The sequence below is a fragment of the Leptinotarsa decemlineata genome, unplaced genomic scaffold (assembly GCF_025532065.1).
Source record: "Leptinotarsa decemlineata unplaced genomic scaffold, Ldec_3_MD MMD2_tig00026358_RagTag_RagTag, whole genome shotgun sequence".
NCBI lineage: Eukaryota > Metazoa > Arthropoda > Insecta > Coleoptera > Chrysomelidae > Leptinotarsa > Leptinotarsa decemlineata.
In genome coordinates, this window is record NW_027412703.1 from 6680378 (window position 1) to 6706220 (window position 25843).

The 25843-nt window shown below is 35.0% G+C and overlaps 1 protein-coding gene across 2 annotated transcripts in view; it reads right to left on the reverse strand.

Annotated features, from left to right (window-relative positions):
* The window catches only part of Wdr81 (WD repeat domain 81), a 92439-nt gene that overhangs the window by 60593 nt on the left and 6003 nt on the right, over positions 1–25843 (reverse strand). For both annotated transcript variants that reach the window (XM_074184622.1, XM_074184623.1), the window contains exon 3: positions 17609–17793. In XM_074184622.1, the coding sequence (XP_074040723.1) occupies positions 17609–17793 (185 nt within the window). The remainder of the gene's footprint in view (positions 1–17608; positions 17794–25843) is intronic.

A 25843-nucleotide genomic window follows, 5' to 3' on the forward strand; every position in this document is an offset into this window, starting at 1 on the left:
AAGTCCGAACCCGTGAAATTCATCACGAAACATTGTCAATCACCTTCAAACAAAAGTTTCGTTAGTATTTCAAATTAGAATAATTATTGGATCCGAATTTGAAATTTTTTGCGTTGAATCTGTGAGGTCATTATTGGTTGAGGATAGCACGAAACTCAATAAAGTATTATTTTCTGATATTTCACATGAATATACGAAATTTTCGCAGAAATTAGGTCAATTTCCGATTAAATTAGATAAGCTCGCAATCAGTTTCGACATAATTGTCTTAACGGAAACATGGTGGGTAGTGGATCTGTCATCATATTTTACTGAAGGATTTGATTCAATCTACAGTGTCACCGATAAAGTCCGCATCAAATGGGAAACTTTTTTATTTATTGTTTTATGTGAAATTTGATTTTGGCAGTAGATTTTGCTTAAGAAATGATGTCAAATGGCGTCTACAAAATAGGTCACGTGATTTCCTTAACCTGTCAAAATTGACATTTAAAAAAAGAAACATCGAAAAATGACATTATTCTTCAAAATATCCAAAAATATCAAAGGAAAATTACATTTTCTTTTGTAATTTTATACCCACACACCAAGTTTCAAACCCATAATAAGTATTTTATATTTTCACTATTTTTCCGCATTTCTGCTTTTTCTACTTATCAAAATTTAAGCACACCTGTACTAAATCATTTATTTTAACTAAACTCGTCACCGAATTTCTTTTTTTGTAATATAATAATATTTTAAGAGCCTCTTTGATGTTAAAAACAAATTTTGAAAAATAAAAGTTGTCAAACCTGATGCAAAGTTCATCTAGTTTCAACGGGGCTTTCCAAACTATACAGTACTTGAGTTTTTTAATGAGCAAATGGCCTCACAATATGAATTAGAACAAAACGGAACATTAGGAAACAATATCTTAGAGTGTTTATTGTTTTTTTTAACAAAAAATACAGTGGAATTTAATCTTAATTAAAAGGAACTGAAAATAAACATATACCTATACCTAATAGCAAAAAAAAAACGAAAAAAAGACTCACGACTTTAAATACACTACATTTCAGATAATTGTCCTTCTTGATACATCTTTTATTGAGTTGCTGATACTCACAGGGTTTATGTTTAAAATAGAGTTTCTAATAACAGTTTCTAGGTGATTCACGTCACGAAAAGGTCTTTGTTTATAAACGATTTGTTTTAAGTAACCCCACAAGAAAAAATCTAGTGGGGTTAAATCTGGCGACCTAGGCGGCCATATTTGCTCCATATTTCGCCCAATAACTTTGCCCCTAAACATTTCTAATAGTTTCTCTTTGACTTGTCTTGAACTATGAATAGGAGCCCCGTCACATTGATACCACAGACTGTGTCTTATTTCAACCGGCATATTGTCCACTATATCACTGATCTCAGTATTTAGAAATTGCAAATAATCCTGAGAAGTTAAGAAGTGTCTAAAAAAGAATGGTCCCATTACCTGATTATTTAAAACACCGCACCACACATTTGTTTTAAATGAATATTGGTCCCGACATTCTATCACAAAATGAGGATTTTCCTGAGCCCACCACCTACAATTCTGGGAACTGACTACGCCGTTCGATGTGAAGGTAGCTTCGTCGGTCCATAGGATTTTGTAAGGAAATTTTCTGTTTAATTCTACTTCTCCTTGGTACCAGAAAGAGAAATCTAGTCGAACATCGAAATCTCTTTCCTTTAAGGTATTTATAAATTTGTGTTTGTAGGGTTTGAATTTATTTTTATGTAAAATTGCTCTTACACTTCCTCTTTTAACGCCAGTTCTATCTACAATATTGGTAATACTTGATTTTCCCTGTTCGATAACATCCAGGCAGACAGCCAACTGAACCTCATCATTATTGCGTGATGGATTATGACGTTTTTTAAAAGTATTTTCAACTGAACCAGTCAGTTTAAATTTTTTTAAAATCCTACTTACAGTGGATTGCTGTACATGTCTACCAGGATGTCTTGCGTTAAAAATATCAGCCACTTGTCGATGCAATGTGTTTTCACCACAAATTAGCACAATTTCAATTTTTTCTTGTAAAGATAACATATTATTTTAATTTTCATACATTACATTGAACTAACGGGCATTAATTTATTCAGTGACAGTGACGTTTTCTAAAACACATTATGTAGTTTCATATTTTTTCACAGCCTACCCAGTTTTTTTAAATTAGTGTTGTTAGCGGAGTAGGTAAATGTAAATACTATGAGTTTTTTTCTTTTATTGAATGGGCTTCAAGAATCACGAAATGATGTTTCCTAATGTTCCGTTTTGTTCTAATTCATATTGTGAGGCCATTTGCTCATTAAAAAACTCAAGTACTGTATAGTTTTGAAAGCCCCGTTGAAACTAGATGAACTTTGCATCAAGTTTGACAACTTTTATTTTTCAAAATTTGTTTTTAACATCAAAGAGGCTCTTAAAATATTATTATATTACAAAAAAAGAAATTCGGTGACGAGTTTAGTTAAAATAAATGATTTAGTACAGGTGTGCTTAAATTTTGATAAGTAGAAAAAGCAGGAATGCGGAAAAATAGTGAAAATATAAAATACTTATTATGGGTTTGAAACTTGGTGTGTGGGTATAAAATTACAAAATAAAATGTTTTTATCCTTTGATATTTTTGGATATTTTGAAGAATAATGTCAGCAATTTATAAACCTCCTTCCACTAAAATAAGTGATTTCATTGAAAGTTTTGCTAACAGAAAATTACAGATCTATATACAAATGATAACTGGAGATAATATAAATATCAGGAATGCTGATGATGGATAACTGTCAGTAAAAATTTGTTTTCCGTTAACCAGCTGACATCCCCTTACGAAACGACAACCCTCATAAGTCGAACCTTGTGTGGGCTAAGGATTAACGAGGCCTTACCTTTTTCGAGCAATTTCTAGACTTCAATATCTTAAGCTTGAACAGTTTACAATTTTGATTACTGACTATACCACAATTTTTGGCGATTCTAGATCTTCAATATATAATTTCATTGTACAAAACAATTTTTAAACACCAATCATTAGTTTGTAACTTAAATTTATATATTCCATATGCATATGTAAAATGTGCAAGGCCGGAGCCTGATAAATTGAAATTAGGTCCTTTCAATGAACATAGCTTTTTCCTTTGTCCAACCACTCCTCAGGAGATTGAAGAATATATAACTAAAACAACAAGTAAACATGCTTCTGGGATAGATGATATATGTGGAAAAGCTGTAAGGTTTGTCAAGGAAACGATAGGTTTGCCTTTAGCTCACATAATCAATGAATCTTTTTTGTCAGGACAGTACCCATTGATTCTAAAGGTCTCTAAATCTATACCAATTTTCAAAAACAAAGGATCTAGAGAGATAGTAGATAATTACCAAAATGTCTGCTTACAGAGCCAACTAGCCAAAATTTTTGATATGGCATATAATGAACGTCTCAATAAATTTTTGAATCAACATAACTTATTATTTGATTGTCAGAATGGATTTAGAAGGAACAAATCAACAAATACCGCCATATCTGATCTCAATACTACTGTCTTTAGCTGCCTTAATAATAAACAAAATCCCATTGCTCTTTATTTTGACCTAAGTAGAGCGTTTGATACAGTTGATCACCAACTACTCTTGGAAAAATTACACCGAATTGGCATACGAGGAGTTACAAGTGATTGGATTGCTTCATATCTCCATGACAGACAACAAATAGTGGTGATAAACGGTAAAAAATCTAAATAAAATATTGTGAACATTGGTGTCCCTCAGGGGTCTATATTGGGGCCAGTTCTCTTCACAATTTTTATAAATGATATGGTTTATTCATGCTCTGAGCCAAAAAAAATCATTATGTATGCTGATGATACTAATATTCTGATTTCTGAGAATAAATTACAGGATACTGTAATCAAGGCAAATATTTGTGCTAATGATTTTCATGAGTGGTGTGTGTTCAACGGATTGCTAGTGAATTTGTCCAAGACATTTTTTATGGTGTTTACAACAACAAATATAAATTATGATTTCAGTCCTCTAATAAGAGTTAATCATCAAACAATAGAACAGGTGAATTACATCAAATTTCTAGGTATCAAAGTAGATCAAAAAATGACATGGGATCCTCATATTAATGAACTAACAAATAAATTAAGCACAAGTTGCTTCATCATCAGGCAATTGAAAGGTACAATATCTCTGGAAACCCTTAAACTGGCTTATTTTGGAATAGTGCAATCGACAATAAGTTATGGAATAATGTTTTGGGGTAACTCTGTACATATGAATAGAGTTTTTGTTATGCAAAAAAGAATTGTCAGATGTATGGCAGGAGTGCACTGCAAAACATCATGTAGAAAATGGTTCAATCAACTAGGAATTCTCACAGTCCCCTCACTTTATGTGCTGCAGATCATATTATACGTTAAAAAAGATGAAAATTATTTGAGGAAAAAAAAAAGATATACATAATTACTGTACAAGAAACAGTGAAAGATTATACCAGCCATACTCACGATTAGGAGTTGGTCAAGACTCCCATGTATATCAAGGTATTAAATGTTATAACAAACTCATGGCTATTCATCCTGAGTTAAGTTTAATGAGTAGGAATGAAGTAAAATGTTGGTTGAATGAATTTTTAAAAAACAAGGTGTTCTACTCTCTTCAAGAATTTTAAAATTGTTGATGTTCATTGTATATTTTAATATTTTACTTATCAAAAATGTATATGTAAAATCTTGTAAATTTTAATTACTTTTGAGCTCTCTTTGTGACTAGTCCAATAAGTTTCATGTATTTACACTTTTTTTATGTTGTACATATGAACTTTAATGATGAATAAACTTCAATTCTATTATATACTATCTCGATTTGAGCAGTAGAAAACAAAACCATAGAATTGGAGAGAATCAGGTTAGTAGAGAGCGTTCTGCTTGCTTGTTCTGCATTAGGGTATTGTATTAGTGTTTGGGCATTCTATACCAATGAGCTAGCAAATGCTATTGATTTCAACACTGTGCAGTTTGCAGATGACACAAGTGTAGTAATCAAGGAACATAGTATTGAAGAATTAGACAGAAGCGTGTTTGAAGCACTGAATACATTGGAAGATTGGTTCACACATAATCACTTAAAGTTGAATACCTATAAACAAAACACAAGTAATAAAGTTTTCCCAACAATCAACTGCATGTGAATACTCAGCCTCAGATGGTAGATCAACAATATCAGCTTGCAAAAGTACAAAGTTCTTGGGAATTGAGCTTGATCTTAGATTGGACTGGAAATCTCACCTAACCTCAATAATACAAAATATTGCAAAATACTGCTATGCTCTAAGAGTACTAACAAGATCAATAGATATAAACGCTGCTATGTGTGTCTACTACGCACAAGTTCACTCAAGGATCAAGTACGGTTTAATATTCTGGGGTGCTTCGACAGATGTCCCCAAGATATTTAAGATGCAAAAGCGATGCCTTAGAATTATATTTAACCATAAACAAACTGATAGTTGTAAACCCTTATTTATCAAAAATAAAATATTAACCTTATACAGCCAGTACATTCTTGATACTATACTATTTGTTAAGGAAAACACCAAACTTTTTGAAAACTCTAAAAAGACACACATATACCCTACAAGAAATAAGTCAGACTTGACCTGTAATACTCCAAACTTCTCATTTATTCAAAAAAATGTACCGCATACTCTAATAACAATTTACAACAAACTCCCTCTTACAGTAAGGGAATTCGATAAAACAACATTAAAAATAAAATTAAAAGCATTTTTACTTGAAAAAGCATACTATGCAACTGACGAGTATTTAAATGATACTATTATTATTTGATCTATTTGACTGCTTTTATTACAATCATGTACTCGTAAGAGCCTATATCTACATGTATTAATATTTTTATATGTATGCATATATTTTTGTGCAGTTTATGTACTGTACATCTTAACTTTCTCTTTTAACCTAATATTATTGTGATATATGTTTATATTTATACTGACATGTTCTATGCCCTCAGGGGTACTGTATTTTTATCCTGAACAAATAAATTTTATCTATCTATCTATACATATAGTTGTGTTTCGGTTTGAAAGCAGATGATGTCATTGTTGACAGTTTGCACATGTTGCCAGTTGAATTCAAAATTGGCAATTTTTCAACATTAACATTTGATTTTTTATAGAAATTTCGGTGAAAGGTTTTTATTTTTTTCTGTCTTTATTTTTTGAAGGATTCGAAAATAAATTGCATTTCCACATTGCCACTTTTTTCCTGCTACATAATGATTTGCTATCTGAAATTTCGCCTTCCCGCCACTTCATTTTTTCTTATGGGCGCTACATTGGATTCTTTCTGTTTTGAATAGAACCAGATTTTACCTTTTCAATGATGTATGATAAGATATCATTCTTTTTCGAAAAATTGGAGATATTGAAAAAAATTAATTCTTATCATAATAGGCTTTGACTGTTTCTAAATTTAACTTTCAAATTGTTACACTCAATGACATTTTGTTATTGATCAAATCATTGAATTTTTGGCGGAAAATGGCTTTCACGAATGAAGAAAAAAGAGATATTATATAAATTTGTAACAAATACGATAGAAACAGTGTTAGGACATCGGAAATGTATTTAAACTTGTACGAGTATCCCGAAAGACGACAACCACATCGAACTATGTTCAAGTTATTGGATCAAAATCTTACTGAGTTTGATTCGTTTGAAAAGCCAATGAAAAAAATACGAGAATCAACAATCAAAATTTGATAAGTGAGGTGTGTATGAGGTAAATTAGACTTGAAGGGGTTATATTTTTAGGAGTGATTAATTTTTGGGAAAGAAAGTTTTTGGCTTTCTACTACTCCATCTTGATACAAAATAAGGATGAGGGAATCTTCCAAAGAAAGGAAGGAAGTAATCTATTTGAAAATAAGTAACTCTATACATGGATGTGTAGATCATGTAAAGAAGTAACTTTCAGACACAAACTTTCATATAAACATTGAATTACACGAAAGAAAAAAATTCAATTCAAATAAGATTCCTCTTGGCTGGGATTAAATCAAATAGGTGAACGAATGTCATTACGATGTCATTGATGACATAAGCAGATCAAGCTTATTCCGTGACATTAAAAATCGTAATTCATGAATGAATTGTGCGTATTTTCTATAATGTTATCCAATTTGGTACTGAAGAGCCTTAGGGCAAGTGTCTTAAGGCGAAACATCGATGTATACCAGTGAGGGTGACAGAGTTCCATGTAAGTGCAATTTGTTACCATTCATTTAAAGTAGAACTCACGTGAATGATATCTGATTTTTGAAATACAAACTGAGTAGAGGAAAGTATCTTCTGTATAATTCAGTGTTCATATAGAAGTATTTGTTTCAAAAGAATTTTTTTCTTTCGTGTAATTCAATGTTTATATGAAAGTAGCTGTTTCAGGAGGACTTTCCTTCAGTTTGTATCTGAAAGTTACTTCTTTGCATGATCTACACATCCATGTATAGAGTTACTTATTTTCAAATTGATTACTTCCCTCCTTTCTTTGGAAGATTCCCTCATCCTTATTTTGTATCAAGATGGAGTACTAGAAAGCCAAAAACTTTCTTTCCCGTAAATTAGACATTGTGTCATTTTCAATGAAAATATAACTTTGAACAAATAACCATAATTAACTAAAATGTAAAGACAAAAGTAAATCTCAGCAAATGCTCAAAATGCTTGCCTTGTTCATGATTACACAACTGTGCCCTTCTTCGAATATTATTCAGTGCACGATTAATTTCCCTTCTCCTCAATCTTCTGAACTCTCTAATAATGTTGTGTTGAAGGTCTTCAATATTTTGATATTCCCTCTGGCCATAAACTCTATTTTTCAGTGTACTCCATAAGAATGTATCCATAACACGTAAGTCTGGAGACCTTGATGGCCACCTCACCGGCTCATTATTCCCTATCTATTTATCACCAAACCTTTCGGTCAGGTGATTAGATACATATCTGGAAGTGTGCGGTGGAGCACCATCATGTTGAAACCAGATGTTGTTATAGTTAGCCAAAGGTAGATCATCCGAATAGTCTTCGAAAATCGACATTAAAAACTGGTGATAGGTTTTTCTATTCAGAATTCCGTCAAATAAATGAGGACTCAAAATTCTATCTTTGTAAATTTCTGCCCATACGTTAATACTAAATCGCACTTGAGGTCAAATTTCTCGGAAATACCTGGGGTTGTTTATGCTCCAAATGTGTTCGTTATTTTGGTTGAATATCCCACAATCCTTGAAACTACTTTCATCTATCCAAATTACATTTTCCAGGAAAACAGGAAAATCAAGTCTTTTTATTAGGCAATTACAAAATTCTAATCGCTTTTCGGGATAACCTGAATGCAATTATTGAGATATGTGTATTTTGTAACATTTCAAACCTCTTTTTTTGAGATGTCTCCAAGCACTTGTATGACAAACATTCATTTCGAAGGAAATTTGACGTATAGATTTTCCGGGTTCGTTTTCATCTGCAAATTAATAATTTTTATTGAAAAGGACACAATGTCTAATTTACCCCATACATACCTAGTTTATCAAATTTTCTTTAGTTTCCTGGTCCATTCTGTCTCCGTAGTTTTTCCTCGGCATTTCAAATAAACCAAACTTGGTGAGATTTTGATCCAATAACTTGCGTCGTTGTCATCTTTTGAGATTCAAGTTTAAATACATTTCCGATGTCCTAACACTGTTTCTATCGTATTTGTAATAAATTTGTATCATATCTATATTTTCTTCATTTGTGAAAGCCATTTTTCGCCAAAAATTCAATGACTTGTACAATAACTAAATGTCATTGAGTGTAACAAACTGAAAGTCAAATTTAGAAACATCAAAATCAAAGCCTATTATGATAAGAACTAATTTTTCGAAAAAGAATGATAACTTATGATTCATCATTGAAAAGGTAAAATCTAGCTCTATTCAAAACAAAAAGAATCCAATGTAGCGCCCATAAGAAAAAATAAAGTTGATGATGGTGGCCAGAAGACGATACGTCGAATAGCAAATCTGAAAAAACACCATTATGTAGCAGGAAAATAGTGGCAACGTGGAAGTGCAATTTATTTTTGAATCCTTCGAAAAATAAAGCCAGAAAAAAATAAAAACTATTTTCAGAAATTTCTGTTTTTTTCCAGATAACTCCGGATATACTCGGAATTTCAGAACTTTTTCAAAAGCATATTGTTAGTCAGATAAATGAGCAACTTTGCCCCAGTTTAACTATCTTCGTATCTCTAATAGTTTCCGAGATCCCAATGGTGATCGAATTTGAAATACCCTGTAAACCACTATATAATAACAAAATAGAGGCTAATAAAAACACGAGTAAAACTCTGTGGGAATGTATCAATGAAATTTCAAAAAAGCAAAAACAGAAATTAAAGAAATCAAAAATTCCGATGGAAACCCAACAAATGTTCCTAGAGAAATATCTGAAGAGTTTTGTAAACACTTTACTGATATTGGTGAAAAAATGGCAAAAGATTTAAGTAACAAAATAGAAGCAAAACCTGTCAGATATAAAAATAATCCAAATTCAATTTTTTTAACGGAGACAAATGAAGCAGAAGTTATGGAGATTATAATAAATTTGAAAAGTAATAAATCACCGGGGATCGACAACATAAAATACAGAAAAAGGCGTCTTTCCAACAAATTTAAAAATAGCAAGAGTAACACCTATCTTTAAAAAAGGAGATAACAATGACTTTAACAACTATAGACCTATAAGTGTGTTAGCCAGCATATCTAAGTTATATGAATTGAATATCAAATTTCAATTAACCAGTTTCTTCACGTCAAACAAGTTATTATCATCCTCGCAACACGGTTTTACAGCTAAAAAAAGTACCGAAACAGCCTTATGTGAATTCCAAAACAAAATAATTCAATCTCTAATAAAAAACTTGTTATGAGTCTCTTCATAGACTTTTCTAAAGCATTTGACTGTGTTAGTCATGAGAAGATCATAGAAGAAGATTTAGTATCATTAAAATTATTGGCTGAGACTACCTATGCTAAGGTGATAACATGGTCAGACAAAAACCACTTAATAATTAATAAATCAAAGACTAATGCCCTGATGTTTTGTTCAAATAGTCGGGAACACCACCAGCTTTTGTTGTTTGAAAATACCAATAACGTCGTGTCTTCTTCTGAATCTATCAAAATGCTAGACATTACTTTTGATTCAAAGCTCTCATGGATTTCTCATATTGATACTGTCTGCGGCAAATTTAGAAAAGGATGTTATGCACTCAAGTTTATGTCGAGTCATTGCAGTGAAATTATCCTTCTGTCTTTATACTTTGCCCACTTCCATTCTCATATGAGATACGGAATTTTAAACTGGGGAGCAAGTTCCTCTGTACAAAGGGTGTTTTTATTACAAAAATACGCAATCAGAATGATTGCAAAAGTGAGTAGAAGAGAGTCATGCAGAGAGATTTTCAAAAAATTTAATTGAATTACCATTCATTCAAAGTAGAACTCATGTGAATGATATCTGATTCTTATTCCACAACAAATGTTTGAAATACAAACTGAGTAGAGAAAAGTATCTTCTGTATAATTCAGTGTTCATATAGAAGTATTTGTTTCGAAAGAATTATTTTCTTTCGTGTAATTCAATGTTTATATGAAAGTAGTTGTTTCAGGAAGACTTTCTTTCAGTTTGTGTCTGAAAGTTACTTCTTTGCATGATCTACACATTCATGTATAGAGTTTCAAATTGATTACTTCCTTCCTTTCTTTGGAAGATTCTCTCATCCCTTTTTTTGTATCAGATGGAGTAGTAGAAAGCCAAAAACTTTCTTTCCCAAAAAATTAATCACTCCTAAAAATATAACCCCTTCAATTGTTATACTACTTTTTGACATTTTTCACAATTTTCCTGTATTTTTTCACAAGTTAATTGCTGGAAAGAAAATAAATAAATTCTGAAAGGCATCAAGGAGGAAATTGCACCTCCGTTAGTTTATATAATAAATAAGTCCATGAATGATGGGAAATTTCCAGATATCCTAAAAATTGCTGAAATAAAACCTCTCTTCAAAAACGGTAATAAACTTGATGTTACGAACTATCGCCCTATTTCATTGATATCGAGCTTGGGAAAAGTTTTCGAAAAAACCTTACAGAAGAGGTTGGTCTCATTTCTCGAAAGTTATAATATTTTATCGAGTAGACAATATGGTTTTCGTAAGAATAATTCAACGTCTAATGCAATTGCCAGATTGACAGGGCTGATAAATAATGCAATTGACAAAAAAAATCCTTCTATCTGTGTCTTCATCGATCTGACAAAAGCATTTAACACCGTTGACCATTCAAAACTACTGACAGTGCTCTCAAATATTGCATAAGAGGAGTTGCTCATAAATTATTTGAGATTTACTTATGTAACAGGAAACAATGCGTCAATATCAATGAAGCTATGAGCAGTTATCAAATGATCACATATGGAGTGCATCAAGGTACTGTTTTGGGGCCAACTCTCTTCAATCTTTATATCAATGATCTTTTCGAACAAGATACGTGTGGGGAAGTTGTAAGTTTCGCGGACGACACTGCCGTTTTCTACGAAGGAACTGACTGGACCACTCTCAAAAATAACATCGAGGTTGACTTTCAAAATATAATAAATTTCTTCAACGATAGAATACTGACAATCAATTATAAAAAACTCACTTTGTACCGTTTACATCCTACTCTACAAATTTACCACCATATAAAGAACTGGAAATACAACATCACGACGGAACCCTTCTGAAAATAGAGTCCGTCGATAAGCTTAAATACCTAGGCATATATATTGATTCTCATTTGAATTGGGAATATCAAATTAATTATGTAATTGAAAAGTTGCGATTCATGGTCTATAAATTCAAAAACATATCTAACATCATTAATATAAAATATCTAAAAATACTGTACCATGCTTTGGTCGAAAGTCATCTTTCCTATGGAATCATTGCATGGGGAGGAGTGGCGGGGGATCACTGTCTCTCTCTTATGGGTGTTTGACAGTCCCCCGGTGCAGACCACACGGCACTCACCCAGTAAAGTTATCGGTCAACCACCCTATCCCGCATCTGCGGGCAACAGGCGTTGGCCGATTTCAAGGTAGATGTGTGGGAGAGGTGTCTCGCAAGAGCCCTCGGCGGTTACTCATCCAACGCTGGAAAGGTAGCTTTCCTAACATGAGTGCCCCTTGGGGTAATGTAAGGGTATGCGGTGCAGACCACACGGCGCACACCCAAAAGTTGTTGATGAATCGCCCTATCCCGCACCTATACGGGTAATGGGCGCGACATCTTCGACATATGATGTGTGGTAGAGGATGCTCGTGAGAGTCCTCGACGGTTACTCATCAAACGTTGGAAAGGGAACTTTCCTAACATGAGTTCTAGGGGGGAGGTGAGTGCCCGCTCGCGGCTGGAGGCTAGTGAGCCTCATCTCCAACTGGCGTTGGCCTCTTAGGGGCAGCGGCTCCGCTAGCGGGTAAAGGGATACAGGGCTGCGGTAATCCATTCATGGGTGCATTGCAGCCCCATTATGAGGCACTGGACGGCTTATGCTGTTCCGTGATCCTCGCCTGCTTCTGTACGGATCCAAGCGTTCGAGGTGTCGGGGCTTGCGGTCCTTCCGGGCTCTAGTATCCGAGTCTAGCCTTGGAGGGCACCAAGGCAGACGCTTGAGGTGTCGGAACCCGGTTGGACGGAGCTACTAGTATCCGAGCTTAGGACCCCGGCCGGCCACTTCCGGGACCATATTCCCAACTGATTTGGCATGGTTGGCGGGGGCAGGTGTGCGACGCGAGCACTCTCTGGCGAAAGAGGAGCGTAGTTAACTTGTACGAACGTTCGGTCGAACGCTGCCGATGGTCCTGTCTCTTGGTTAGCCACACTAAGTAGATGTAAGGAAGCAATTCCGGGTTCGGTGAGCGGGAGGAAGCCCTGCGAAATCCTGTTGGTGTGGGGTGAGGGGCGGTACTCGCAAGGATTTCCCGAAAATCCACCCCTCCACGCCCGATCGCATCCAACGCCAGGGTGCGTCTGGGGGGCCTAACCGGCCCCCCAGGCCCCCCGGTGCGGTCGTAACTATGACTCTCAAAAACACTTATGAATAATCTACAAAAAATTCAAAAATGCATTCTTAAAATGATATATAAAAAACCGCGAGAATATCCGTCATGTAGCCTATATAGAGAAACGACGATAATGAATGTAAGTCAGATATTTGTTTTTACCGATCCTCTTGAGGCAGTATAGACATAAATCGTCGTTGGTACCTCTTCAGCACCATTACAACACAAGGCATAAAACTAACGCTGTGATACCCAGAACTAAAAAAACGAAAGGGCAGAAATGTTATACTTTTTTGGGACCAAAACTTTTTAATGAACTACCGCTCGAACTCAAAACGATCAACTCATATGAAATGTTCAAGAAAAGGGTCAGATCTAGAAAGCTTTATAGCTACAAGTAGAGTATGTTATAGACTTGCATGAGGTGTTGCTCATAATATAATCTGCAGATATAATTATTCGGATGTAATTATTGTAATGTGGTGCCAAAATTTTTCTTCAATCTGATATGAAATTCAATATTTTAGAAATGTGACATGACTTAAACTTAAATTGTTTAGTCTTTGGTTTGGATTTTAAATCTTCTAGTATTAACAATTTTTAGATTTGTATGTTTTTATATTTAAAAAAAATTTGAGAATATTTGTACTTTAATGATGTTCACGTCTAATGTTAGGACAAAGATTTCATGCCACGCGCGGAATCATTTCCTTGTGGTTTTTTTCTGTTTTTTTTCATTTTATGATTGGTATAATTGAAATATGTAATGAAATAGTATGAATAAAACATTATTATTATTATTATTATTATAGTAAAATGAATATTTATTGAGATATGGAGCTACAGAACCCGATAACGATGAATTGAAATTTTAAATTAATCAGAAATTAACTGAATGACTTTTGAAAACTGAAACGAAAGTAATATAAAAAAGTTAAGAATCCCATTCGATAGAATCAATGTCGTGATTGGTTAATATCTGGAAAATTCAGCGGACTGTATTGCAGGAGATTTACATGTACTCACTATATTATGCCCTCGGGAGCAGGTGGAACAAGAAAACACATAAAAACATTGGTTTTCCAGGATATATCAGCTTAGTTATGGAAAATTAAGATGTGAAATACCGTTTCCTAAGTGATAGAAAAATCTTTGCAAGATTTATTAGTATTCGCTAATTTTAAATAGGGAAAAGGCAGATTTTATGGAAAATGGTCTTTTGAGTCATTTAGACAGGGAAATCGAGCTTTCTTCCACGAAGCATCATAGAGATTCTCAGCAGCTTGAGTGTTGAAAAATATATTTTTCAAACACATTTTTCAGCCAGAACGACTGGAAATATTGAGACACGTCTCAGGACGTCGAGTTTTATATGAAACCAAGGAAAACGGAAATTTTGAATTTCCGCGATTTTCTCCGAAGATTGCCGAGCAAGGCCAAAGACTGTTTCATTTTGTTTATCGTACGACGCACATTGGAAAAGCGAACTTAATATCAACAAAGGCCCCGGTCCTGATGGAATTCCTCCAACTTTTCTTAAATCATTTAGATTCATTTTAGCTCGACCACTTTTCTATTTATTTAATAATTCCCTATCATTTGGCAAATTCCCGGACTATTGGAAAACCTCATATGTCACCCCAATATATAAATCAGGTCGAAAATCCGACGTGTATAATAACGTCCAATTTCTATTCTTAGCGAATCCCAAACTATAAAAGATCGGACCGACCAGAAATTTCGGAACAAGTGGAGGAGCACATATTGAATATGTGCACGGACCACATGACACCGAAGTATACCTTTAACACAAACTTCACGGCCAAAAACATAAGCCGTGAAGAATGGAAGACCATTAGTCATCCCGACAACATGTTTGGAAAAACACCTGGTATAGAGATTATCCCGTTATTTTCGAATTTTTGGGATACTTATGCTCCGGTTGCTCTCGTCTGGTGACTGGGTCGTGAGTAAGTCTAGGAAAATGTCATGAAAAATCAGTTCTCCAATACAGAATTCTTTTAGTTTCTTTTTTTGTTTTTATGGGCGCCACCCAGCTTGTTTTCTCTAAACTGGGAAATATAAAAAAACACTTTCACGGACTTTCGGAGAAGGCAAAAAAGCCACAATAAATATTATATTGTATATTAATAATTGATATATAAAAAAATATCGGTACCCGGAGTAACGTTACCCTTGGCTTACACTTCAAAATTAACACCTATTTTCTTTCGAACGACCCCAAGGGTCACAATAATAGTACGTATATGTGGGAACTAAATATTTGTTAGGATTATCTTTTCTAATCCAGAGCTCGCCTTTTGCAAAATCAGGGAGGGAAGGTTAAATAATCCAGGAAGGGATATATGCTGGAATTCTAACGGTACACGGGGAAATTTCTCCTACGTCCTTGCACAATTTCCATATGAAATAAAAAATAGATTCGGTCTGACCTTAGGATCCAACTGATTGAAGTCCAAGGTGAAAATTATTCATTCATCATTTCCTATCCAACTGCACCAATGAATTATTGTGATTAATAGTAATCTCCGTGTTACCAATTTATATGTAAAAACGGCGTTATTGATATGATAAGGTATGGAGGCCTGACAGATCTTCTTTCCAGAACAGCCTCCAAAATTCCTTTACATATCAACAGGTACAGGAATGTGATTTCGCTTCTTTTGATAAACCAACGAAAAATTTTGTACCAGCTAATCTTCTCGACCCCTTCGTTCTCGATCTCTTTACCGTTCTGTTAGTCGGGACATGCGCAAATTTGAATTCCAATATTTAAATCAATTAAATCTTTGAATTAGCATACGGTATGCAACCTTCCTTACCCTAGTAAATATGTTTATTCCAAATATCTACCGCGTTACTTGTTGATTTAGTAAGGTCATTTCGATTCTCTCTGAGGGATCTATACCCAGGTTAACAAAATTATCCCAACGTTTCTGAAGTGTTCAAATTTTTCGTTACAAGATGAATCGAAGACCAAACATGGAACGGGAGCTGGAATATACCGAGCGGATAGAAATTTAAACTACAGCTATCCACTAGGACTATACACGCCGTCTTTCAGGCGGAAGTGTATGCCATCTTGCAGTGTGCAAGGCTTATCAAATTGAAACCTCAAAGAAATGAGCTAATCAATATTTTTACAGGCAGTAAGAGCGCCCTTGGGGCTCTGACAAACCCGAAGGTGACATCAAAACTGGTCTGGGAATGCCATGAAGAACTGAATGAACTTGCAAACAGGAACAAATTAACTTTTTACTGGGTGCCAGGGCATTCAGGAATCACAGGTAATGACAAAGCTGATGAATGCGCTAGACGCGGATCATCAACTTCATATATAGGTCCTGAACCAGCTCTGGGGGTACCAAAATCATTGGTAAGAAACCAGATTAGGACATGGACCGATAAGAAGCACACAGAGTACTGGACAAAAGTACCTGGCAACAAACACAGTAGAACCTTCATTAGGGAACCGTCCGAGAAAATAACCGAAGAACTACTTCAATATAGTAGAAATCGGCTCAGAATAATTACAGGGCTACTAACCGGTATTTGTCCGCTTAGAGGACACCTGAATAAAAAGGGGCTTTACAACGAAGACCTCAGCTGCAGATTATGCAACGAAGGGATAGAAACAGCTCTACACATCTTATGCGAATGTGAGGCACTGAATCATATATGGACGTACGAAATTACATCCAGAAGAATATGACGAACATCCAACACGGAACCTGTACAAACTAGTACAGGGATCGAGACTAATGGAATGAGTGGCATGAGAAGATTGAAGAATAAACGCAATGAGCCCAAGAGACTGCAGTGTTTTTTGGAGACTTGTACTAAATGGACTAGTCAGACAGCTCCCAAGGTACCAAAAAAAAAAGTTTTTGTACTTTCATTCTACAGGATCTTCTTGGATATACTTGACGATTATCGCACTGATGATGGCGTAAAAGCGGAAAGCGCTTTGCAATTTAGAAATAAATTATTTTTACGAAATAGGACTCTAGTTCTGATTTATCAGTCACATGTGACAAGCTTTCAACAAAACAGTAAATTAAATATAAGTGAAATGCTCATTTATAATGAATATAAACAATATTTACAAAGTAGGCAATTTTAAGAAATTTATAGTTCTGTACTTCGGAAGTAAAAGAGCCATTATCCATTTTTCCAGGATCAGCCAATCCCACTTACGGGATTTCTTCAATGTATACTATAAGGTACATGTGACATGTTTTGAGCCTTCTTTGATTGGGAAAGTGGGGATGAGTTTAACACTTTTATCACGTGAAATATTGATAAGGTTTTCATAAATGATGGAGACTGTTTGAAAACATGGTATAACTCCTAAAAGACATAATAAACCAGTGATATAAAAAACCACTCACTTTGTTTTACTGATTTGGTAATGAATATTTTCGGAGGAGATTTTGCCCAATATGAAGAATCCATAGCTCTTGAAGGATGTGGTTGCGAAAATAGTTGCACAAGTCCTGACTTTGTCAAATATTCATGATCATCAACCAGATTAAGGCAAACATTTCTAGCTTTAATTGATGCACTACCACTCAATCTGAAAACAACAATGAGTATTATAATTGAAACAATATTATAACTTTGGAGAAAGAACAAAATTATTGTATTTGTTAAATTCAGAAGTATACTAATAATTACAAACTCACTGCAATATTCAATACATTTATTTGGAATATTTCATCAGTTCGGACTTCCATTGTCTAATATGATATAAGTTGATTTGAAATCCCTGAAAGAATCTGTAAAAAAATTAAAAAGATTAGCTGAAAAAACAATGTTATTAAGCAAAAAACTGAAATTACAATGAAATAACATAAGCAACAACCAAAAAAAAACAAAAAATTTAACTATTAACACGAGCTGAAAAAATCAAAAAAATTATTAACAAAAAATTAAATTTAAAAAATATAAAATTAAAAGATTCCAAAACCAAATTACATCACGACGTTTCGATTGTTAGTATACACAATTGTTTTCGGGTGAAAACTGGACTTATTCCTTCGAGATCTGACTGTTTATAGCTCCTTCGACTGCTTTCACCTATCCCCTCCTCCCTCTTTCCGCTTCATTGGTTTTTAGCGGGAGCTGACCGTTTGACGGGAGTTGGTCGTGTTCCCCTTGATTAGAGGTTTACATATGTTACGTATCTCTACGCTAGCTTAGCTAAATGCCTTGTTGGACAACATATATGCGGCTTCTTTGAATTGTCTCGTAAACCTGTGTTCCTCCTTGTGGATGATTTCAGCTTGAGCCCACTTGATGTTATTTTGATGAGTCCAAACATGCTCTGCTATTCCGGATTTGCTGGTTTCCCCTCGCTGTGTGTGTCTTTTGTGCTCGGCAATGCGAACTTTCAATGGCCTCTTAGTTTCACCAATGTATGATTCTCCGCACTCGCAGGGTATCCGGTAAATGCAATTCTTGGAATCGCAGTCCGCGTTTGGTGGCCTGGTTTTCGTGAAACTGCTACGGATAGTGTTCCCAGATCTGAAGCAGGTTCTGATGTTATACTTGGACCCAATCCTTCTTATCCTTTCCGACAATCCTCTGATGTAGGGAAGTACAAGTACTGGTTGTGGCAGCTTCTGTTTCTTGTGGAGCTCCTGCTATATTCTAGCTAAAGCCTGTTCCACCATCACTTTGGAGTAACCACTCCGTTGAAAGTCATTTTTGATGATGCCTTGTTCCCTTTCGAGACCTTCCTTTGTATTACAGAGCCCGAAAGCACGGTCTAGTAGAGTCTTGATGATTCCTCTTTCAGTCGATTTATGGTGGTTGGATTCCTGGTTCAGATACTGTCCCGTGTGAATGGAATTTCGATATACAGATGTTTCCCATTTAGTGTCGGTCCTCTTCACCAATACGTCTACAATGGTAATTCGTTATGGACTTTCTTCTCCATTGCGAAAGTGATGGAAGGACTTACGTTGTTGATGTGCTTCAGGAAAGTGTCTAGTTCTGCATTCCCATGGTTCCATATTATGAAGGTCCACGTATCTGAACCAGACTCGGGGCTTCTTGTGGGTTTGTTCAATGGCCGGAGTTTCAAACCACTCCATATATATATATATATATATATATATATATATATATATATATATATATATATATATATATATATATATATATATATATATATATATATATATATATATATATATATATATATATATATATATATCTGTTTAAAAAAAAATCTGTTTTTCCGTTAACCAGCTGTCGCACCCCTACGAACGACAACCCTCAGAAGTCGAAACTTGTGCGAGCTAAGGATTAACGAGGTCTTACCTTTTAACGTGTGATTCCTAACACGGGTTGGACGGTAGCAAGTGAAGATCGATCGTTCAGACTAGGGCTTGAATCACCGACCAACACGGCAGTCAATTCGAGTGAGTGAACAAAGCACCCACGCCGAACCGCTTGGCTACCGACTGACCATATATTGGCTATAACCGGTGATACCGGCGATCCCATTGGCAGTCCCTCATCTTGCGTAAAGAATTCGTCCTTCAGTTTATTTTTTTTACAGATACAGGATTTCAAATCCATTTATATCATATTAGACAATGGAAGTCCGAACTGATGAAATGCACCACGAAACATTATCAACCACCTTCAAACATTTATTTGGAGCATATAGTATAAACCTAAAATAATTTCTTGTACACTTCAGAACCAGGCTGCAAAATAAAATTATTTTGGAGTCTACAGGGTGAGTAGATGAACAAAGCGTTATCGCTCTTTGAAAGAAAATGAGCCGAGCGCGCATGAAATGCTATAATTGTGTATGGAGAGTATTGTTTCGAAACACATCAATCAAATGCTATACAGAGTGTGCAACGTTAGAGAAAAAACGTAGCTGCCTGCGTTGAAGAAAAAAATATGAATGCCACGGAGTTTTACAGGGTGTGTAAAGCGTTAAAGAAAAAAACATGATTACCAGAAGAAAAAAACATGTCTGCCTGCGTTAAAACATTGAAGAAAAAGCATGGCTGCTAAAATTGAAGTAAAAAATATGATTGCCAACGTAAAAGAAAACACATGGCTGCCATCGCGGTATACAGAGTGTGTATGTGTGTGTGTTTGTGTGTGTGTTTGTGTGTGTGCACTGTTGAAGAAAAAAACATGGCTGCTAACGTAAAAGAAAAAACATGACTACCAAAAAAATCATAAGGTATACAGGGTGTTTCAAAATACGTCATTGAAGAAAGAAGTATAGCTGCCATGGACCTATGAGGGGGAGCAGCGTAAAAGAAAAAAAATATGGCGATTGCTTGTCGAAAAATCATAGTGTATACAGGGTGTTGTTTCAAAAAACACCGATCAAATGCTATACAAGGTGTGCGGCGTTAAAGAAAAAAACATAGTTTCCAACGGTGAAGTAAAAAACATGGCGTCGATTTGTACAGGGTGTCTCAAAATACATAATTTAAGAAAAAAACATGGCGACTGCTTGTAAAAAATAGAAAGATATACAGGGTGTTGTTTCAAAACACACCAATCAAATGCCATATAAATACATCATTTATGAAAAAACATGTTTCCGTATGTGTTATATCATTGAGAAATATATATACATATAAAGTGTATACATTTATAAATTATTATGAGAAAAAGAATGAATATTTCGGTTATCATTTAGTGAATTGTGTCATCATGAAGACGAGGGGATACATAAGCACCATTTATTGTCGATGATAGTGACCAATATATGAATTAACGAAATTTTGGATCTTTGCGATTCATAAACATTGAGAAAGAAGAAAACTAATGATAAATTCGAGTTACCCATATCGAGGAGAGTCCAAATTTACAACAAAATGGTCATTTCCGGTTTTCACTTCCAGTCATCCGATTTCGATGATTTTGGCACCAATGGATTTGTCAAAAAACATATTCAAACATTTTCAGAAATGTAAAAGACATAGACATGCGTGTACCCTAACCTCACAATTTTTACTGGAGAACATGAAAATAAAAATCATAGGTATGTAGCATGTGTAGATGAGCAAAGAGGATTCTGTGACAAGAAGTGGCTTATCAGTGTTTGTTCATGTGTATGGCTCGGTTAGCGATGGCATTATCACTGTTTGAAGAGATAACGAAACGAGTGTACTTGGAATTATATGAGAACAATAATATTGGATATACAAGGTGTTGTTTCAAAACACATCAATCAAATGCTGTACAGGGTGTGCAGTGTTGAAGAAAAAAAAACGTGCCTGTCTGCGTTAAAGAAAAAAACATGGCTGCCATCGCGCTATACATGAGTGTGCACAGCGTTGAAGAAAAAATAAGGCTGCCAGCGTTAAACAAAAAACATGGCTGCCATCGCGCTATACATGAGGGTGCGCAGCGTTAAAGAAAAAACAAGGCTGCCAGCGTTGAACAAAAAAACATGGCGCGGTATACATAGTGTGTGCAACATGGCTACCAGCGTTTAAAAAACATATGAATTAATAAAGTTTCCGATCTTCAAGATTCATCGGAAAATAAACACTTCCGGTTCATAAACATTGAGATAGAAGTAAAATAACGATAAATTCGGATTGCTCATATCGAAGAGAGTGCAAATCTACAATAGAATGCCAATTTTCGGTTTTCACTTCCGGTCGTCCCATTTCAATAATTTCGACATCAACAGTTTCGTTTTGATGTCGAGAAACAAATTTAAGCATTTGTAGAAGTGTAAAAGACATAGGAGGATAACTTTATTATTATTGAAGATAGGAGGGGGATGTGGGTATTGTAAACTCATAATTTTTAGTAGAGAACATGAAAAAAATGAAAAGCATAGGTATGTAGCATGCATTTCATTCATTTTAGTACTATTTTATAAAACCATTTATATAAAATATCAAGATTATTGAGAATGCAGTTAAACGGACTTTTGGAATGATGCCTTCAGGGCGTTCAGCGTTGTCAAATGTTAAATGGGGGTGGGGGACCACAATTTTTACTGGGTAACATGCAAATGAAAATCGTAGGTATGTAGCATGCATTTTATTCATTTTGGTGGTGTATTATAAAACCATTTATACAAAATATCAGCATTATTGAGACTGCTTTGAACGTACTTCCTTTGGAATGATGAATTCAAAACGATATGTTTTTCTCGAATTTCGGAACCCACCATGAATCCTCAAAGTCTTCAAAATTCACAATTGATGTATTCATTGAATATGTGTATTCTGTCATCCAGAAAGACTTTCTTCTGATGACCACGCACATAAATGATGTTGAGTCATATAGATTTTCCTTGAGAATGTTGTCTAGTAGATGATATCGTCGGTCCAATGCCAAAGTCACGAATGTGCATAATTGATGTTTTGAGAAAAACACATTTTAAATATTGACGACATTGCTAAAAATAGAGATTTCATTTTGTGGCACTTAACAACTATTGACAGGTTTACTTTTGCAAAACAAAAAATAATGTCAGTTGAAAATTTTAAATTTTTGTAATATTTTTCAAAAAAATGCACATTCGTTGTTTCGGCTTTGCAAAATTCACGACATTATGTTTCGCTAAAACAAATAAAACCCATAATATTAGGAAAATTAACAATAGTTTTATTAAAAACAACGTTTTGAACATCTAAACAAAAGAAACAAACATAAAATTCCTTTACAGAAAAAAATTAAATAAAACATAATCGTTCGTCGCGAACTGAACAAAAACTAACATGAAATTTCTCTATAAAAAAAATAAATGAAACATCAACAATTCGTATTCGTCAGTATCGGAGTAAACAAAATAAAAAACAACAATAAAATCCTAAAAAATTAACGTTTAGTCTTCGTCAGTATCGGACTCTTCACCAATGTCTGGTTCCGGTAAATTGTCCCTTACCTTGGGATTTGTTTTTAGGGACCTGTAAAAATCATGGTACGCTTTCGGTATTGTTAAATCCTTACACATTTTATCCAGGTCTTTCCATTTTGCCTCGCTGATTCAAAATGGAAAAAGGACATGGTATGATACGTGCATCTCTTATAAGTTGCGCCCACCCCTCAGGGGTATAAACGGGTACATATCTTGTCTTCTTCTCTATTTTCGAGTGAATGGAGTCACACTTCATTTCAGTGTGCCCTGTTTCGAAAAACCGATAATCAATTACTTTCAATGATGGATGTTCCGCCAGAAGTTGGATGCACATGGCTGCAAATATTGAATTTTTTTGCTGGCCTCCACAGCCGTCAGACATCATATGCACTGCTTCGATCTCAGAATGGCTCATAATATAATCATAAACACAGGATGAAATTTCGTTAGCCCCTCTTTTTCCCTTTGTTTCGTCCCACAAGTAGCACATAACATTTTGGTTTCCTAAATTATAGATTGTGAAATTATATACCGCTAGTTTCCTTAAATAAAATATTTGTCCAGCGCATCCTTTGGGAGTTGTTAACACTGCCTGCAAATCAAAATTAAAAGCCAAGACTTTGGGATTCTCTTTTGCTATTAACTTGTCCACATCGCGGGCTTGTCTAGCTTCATTTTTTCTATTGAGATGTTTTTGATACGTTTCGTCTTCTACCCTTTTCTCTTCTTCAGACATGCTTTTGTATGCCAAACATTTCTTACATTGGTCTTTTTTTGGCTTAAAGAAGCCTAAGTTGTAGTCGGAAAATATCTGGCGATATTTCTCAAATGTAACAATTTTCACATTTTCAGTGCTGCACAACTCTTTGTACATCCTGTACATAAATAATTGATACATTAAGAGATGGGTCAAGGTACTTCTTTTCACTAGATTGACGACAATAATGCGATTCTACCGCTGGAAAGGATATAATCTGGTTTCGTATAAATGTTTCAAAATTCTGTGGTAATTTGTTTGACGGTTGATGTTTCCCGCATTTATCTGTTTCTAAAGCTCCATTGGAAGAGTGCTTGTTTGCGGCACTTCGCATAAAGGCGTCTGTCACATTTAATGTGGTTATAAAAAATGCTCTACACACTGTAAGTTTATTTCCATCAACCGTAAGACTATACACACAGGTGTAGTTTTTCCTAGAATTTTCGATACCTCTTGTCGTCCGTTTCTTTGTTTTTTTTTCAATGTGATTATACAGAAATTGACGTTGATCGTCAATGCAGCTCAAATTGCGAAAATTATTATAAACCCTTATTCGGTTTGGCTCGGTAACTGAAGCTGCACATTTATGTTTTGGTTTATTGAGACAAGGTACCGGCAAAAGATGACGTGAAGGTTTCTCGATTCCCCTATGACCAATGTCAGACTCACCTCTGAGCCTTTTAACCTTCCTTACATTTTTCATCCATAATTTCTTGTTTCTCTTTTTTTTAGTAGATACCTTTTCACGGTCAGGAAAATCCTCAACATCACTTTCCCATGAGCTCTCATTTTCTATATCTGACGAACCTGAAGGTTCATAGAGATCCGAAGAAGATCTAGAAACATACGAGTAATCTTCTTCCAGTGTTCCTGGTAAAGCTGGAGGCAGATCATCAGGTTGGACAACCAGGCAAGATGTTGACGGGCACTGATTTAATCCACTGCATTGTTGCTGTGTATCTGGATGCTCGATGGTGTTTGTTGAGGACAGTTCGCTACGCATAGTATCATCTGAAAACAGAAAAAGAAAATACTAAGAAACATAACCTAAAAGCTTGTTACAAAAAGTGAAAATTTTCGACTATAAATCCTATTATTTTCCTTTCATTTAACAATTAATATTTTCTTACCTTGAGCTTGTAATTTTTGGCAATTTCTCATTATTCTTGCTATTCGGGAACTCATATTTTACCTAAATCACTATAATCACTAATATCTTAAAGCACAATTGTTTACACTGCCAAAATAGCGAATGTGGCACATTCGTGAATTTGGATCTAAATGGTAAAATAATTTGCAACGGCAAAAGCACAAACGTGGTACATTCGTGTTTTCGTTATGGCAGCAAATCTCCAACTGAGGCTTTCGTGGAATACGTCCCAACTAGAAGGGAGAGAGGGGATGAGCAAATACTTTCGCGCTTTTGGCATTGCTACTATGAATTAAATTCCGACATTTTGCTGCACATAGGTGAAAATATGCAAATAGGCCAATTCGTGACTTTGGCATTGGACCGACGATATTCCACGAAGCCAGAAGAATACTTCAAACCATGAATGTTTTTTTTTCCACATAGACAACGCCTTTCCTATCGTCTCTGCACAAGGAGGAGAATGGTTTCGGCGGCATGACCACAAAATCATTACATTGACTACCGATCTAGATGATAATCTCTTTGAAGTGGAACTGTTGCTCAAAAACAAATTCTTGGATATTAACTAATGGTAGTATCATGATGTGCAACTGTCAACTGATAAAAAACCTTGAATTAGTTCAATTTTCTAAAAATTTCACTGGGTGGGGGGTGTTCAGTGACAGTGTAGTCCACAATGATGCAATAGGCTCATGTATTTTGGAGCAATCCTTCAGATGCTTCGATTTCAAGTTTTACATCAACACTGAAACTTTTGATGCTTTCATCCCTTCTGGAACAATCGATTACAAAGAGAGATTTGTGTGTAAAGTCGGCGGTATTGATGAGAGGATTACGTTGATTAGTCATTT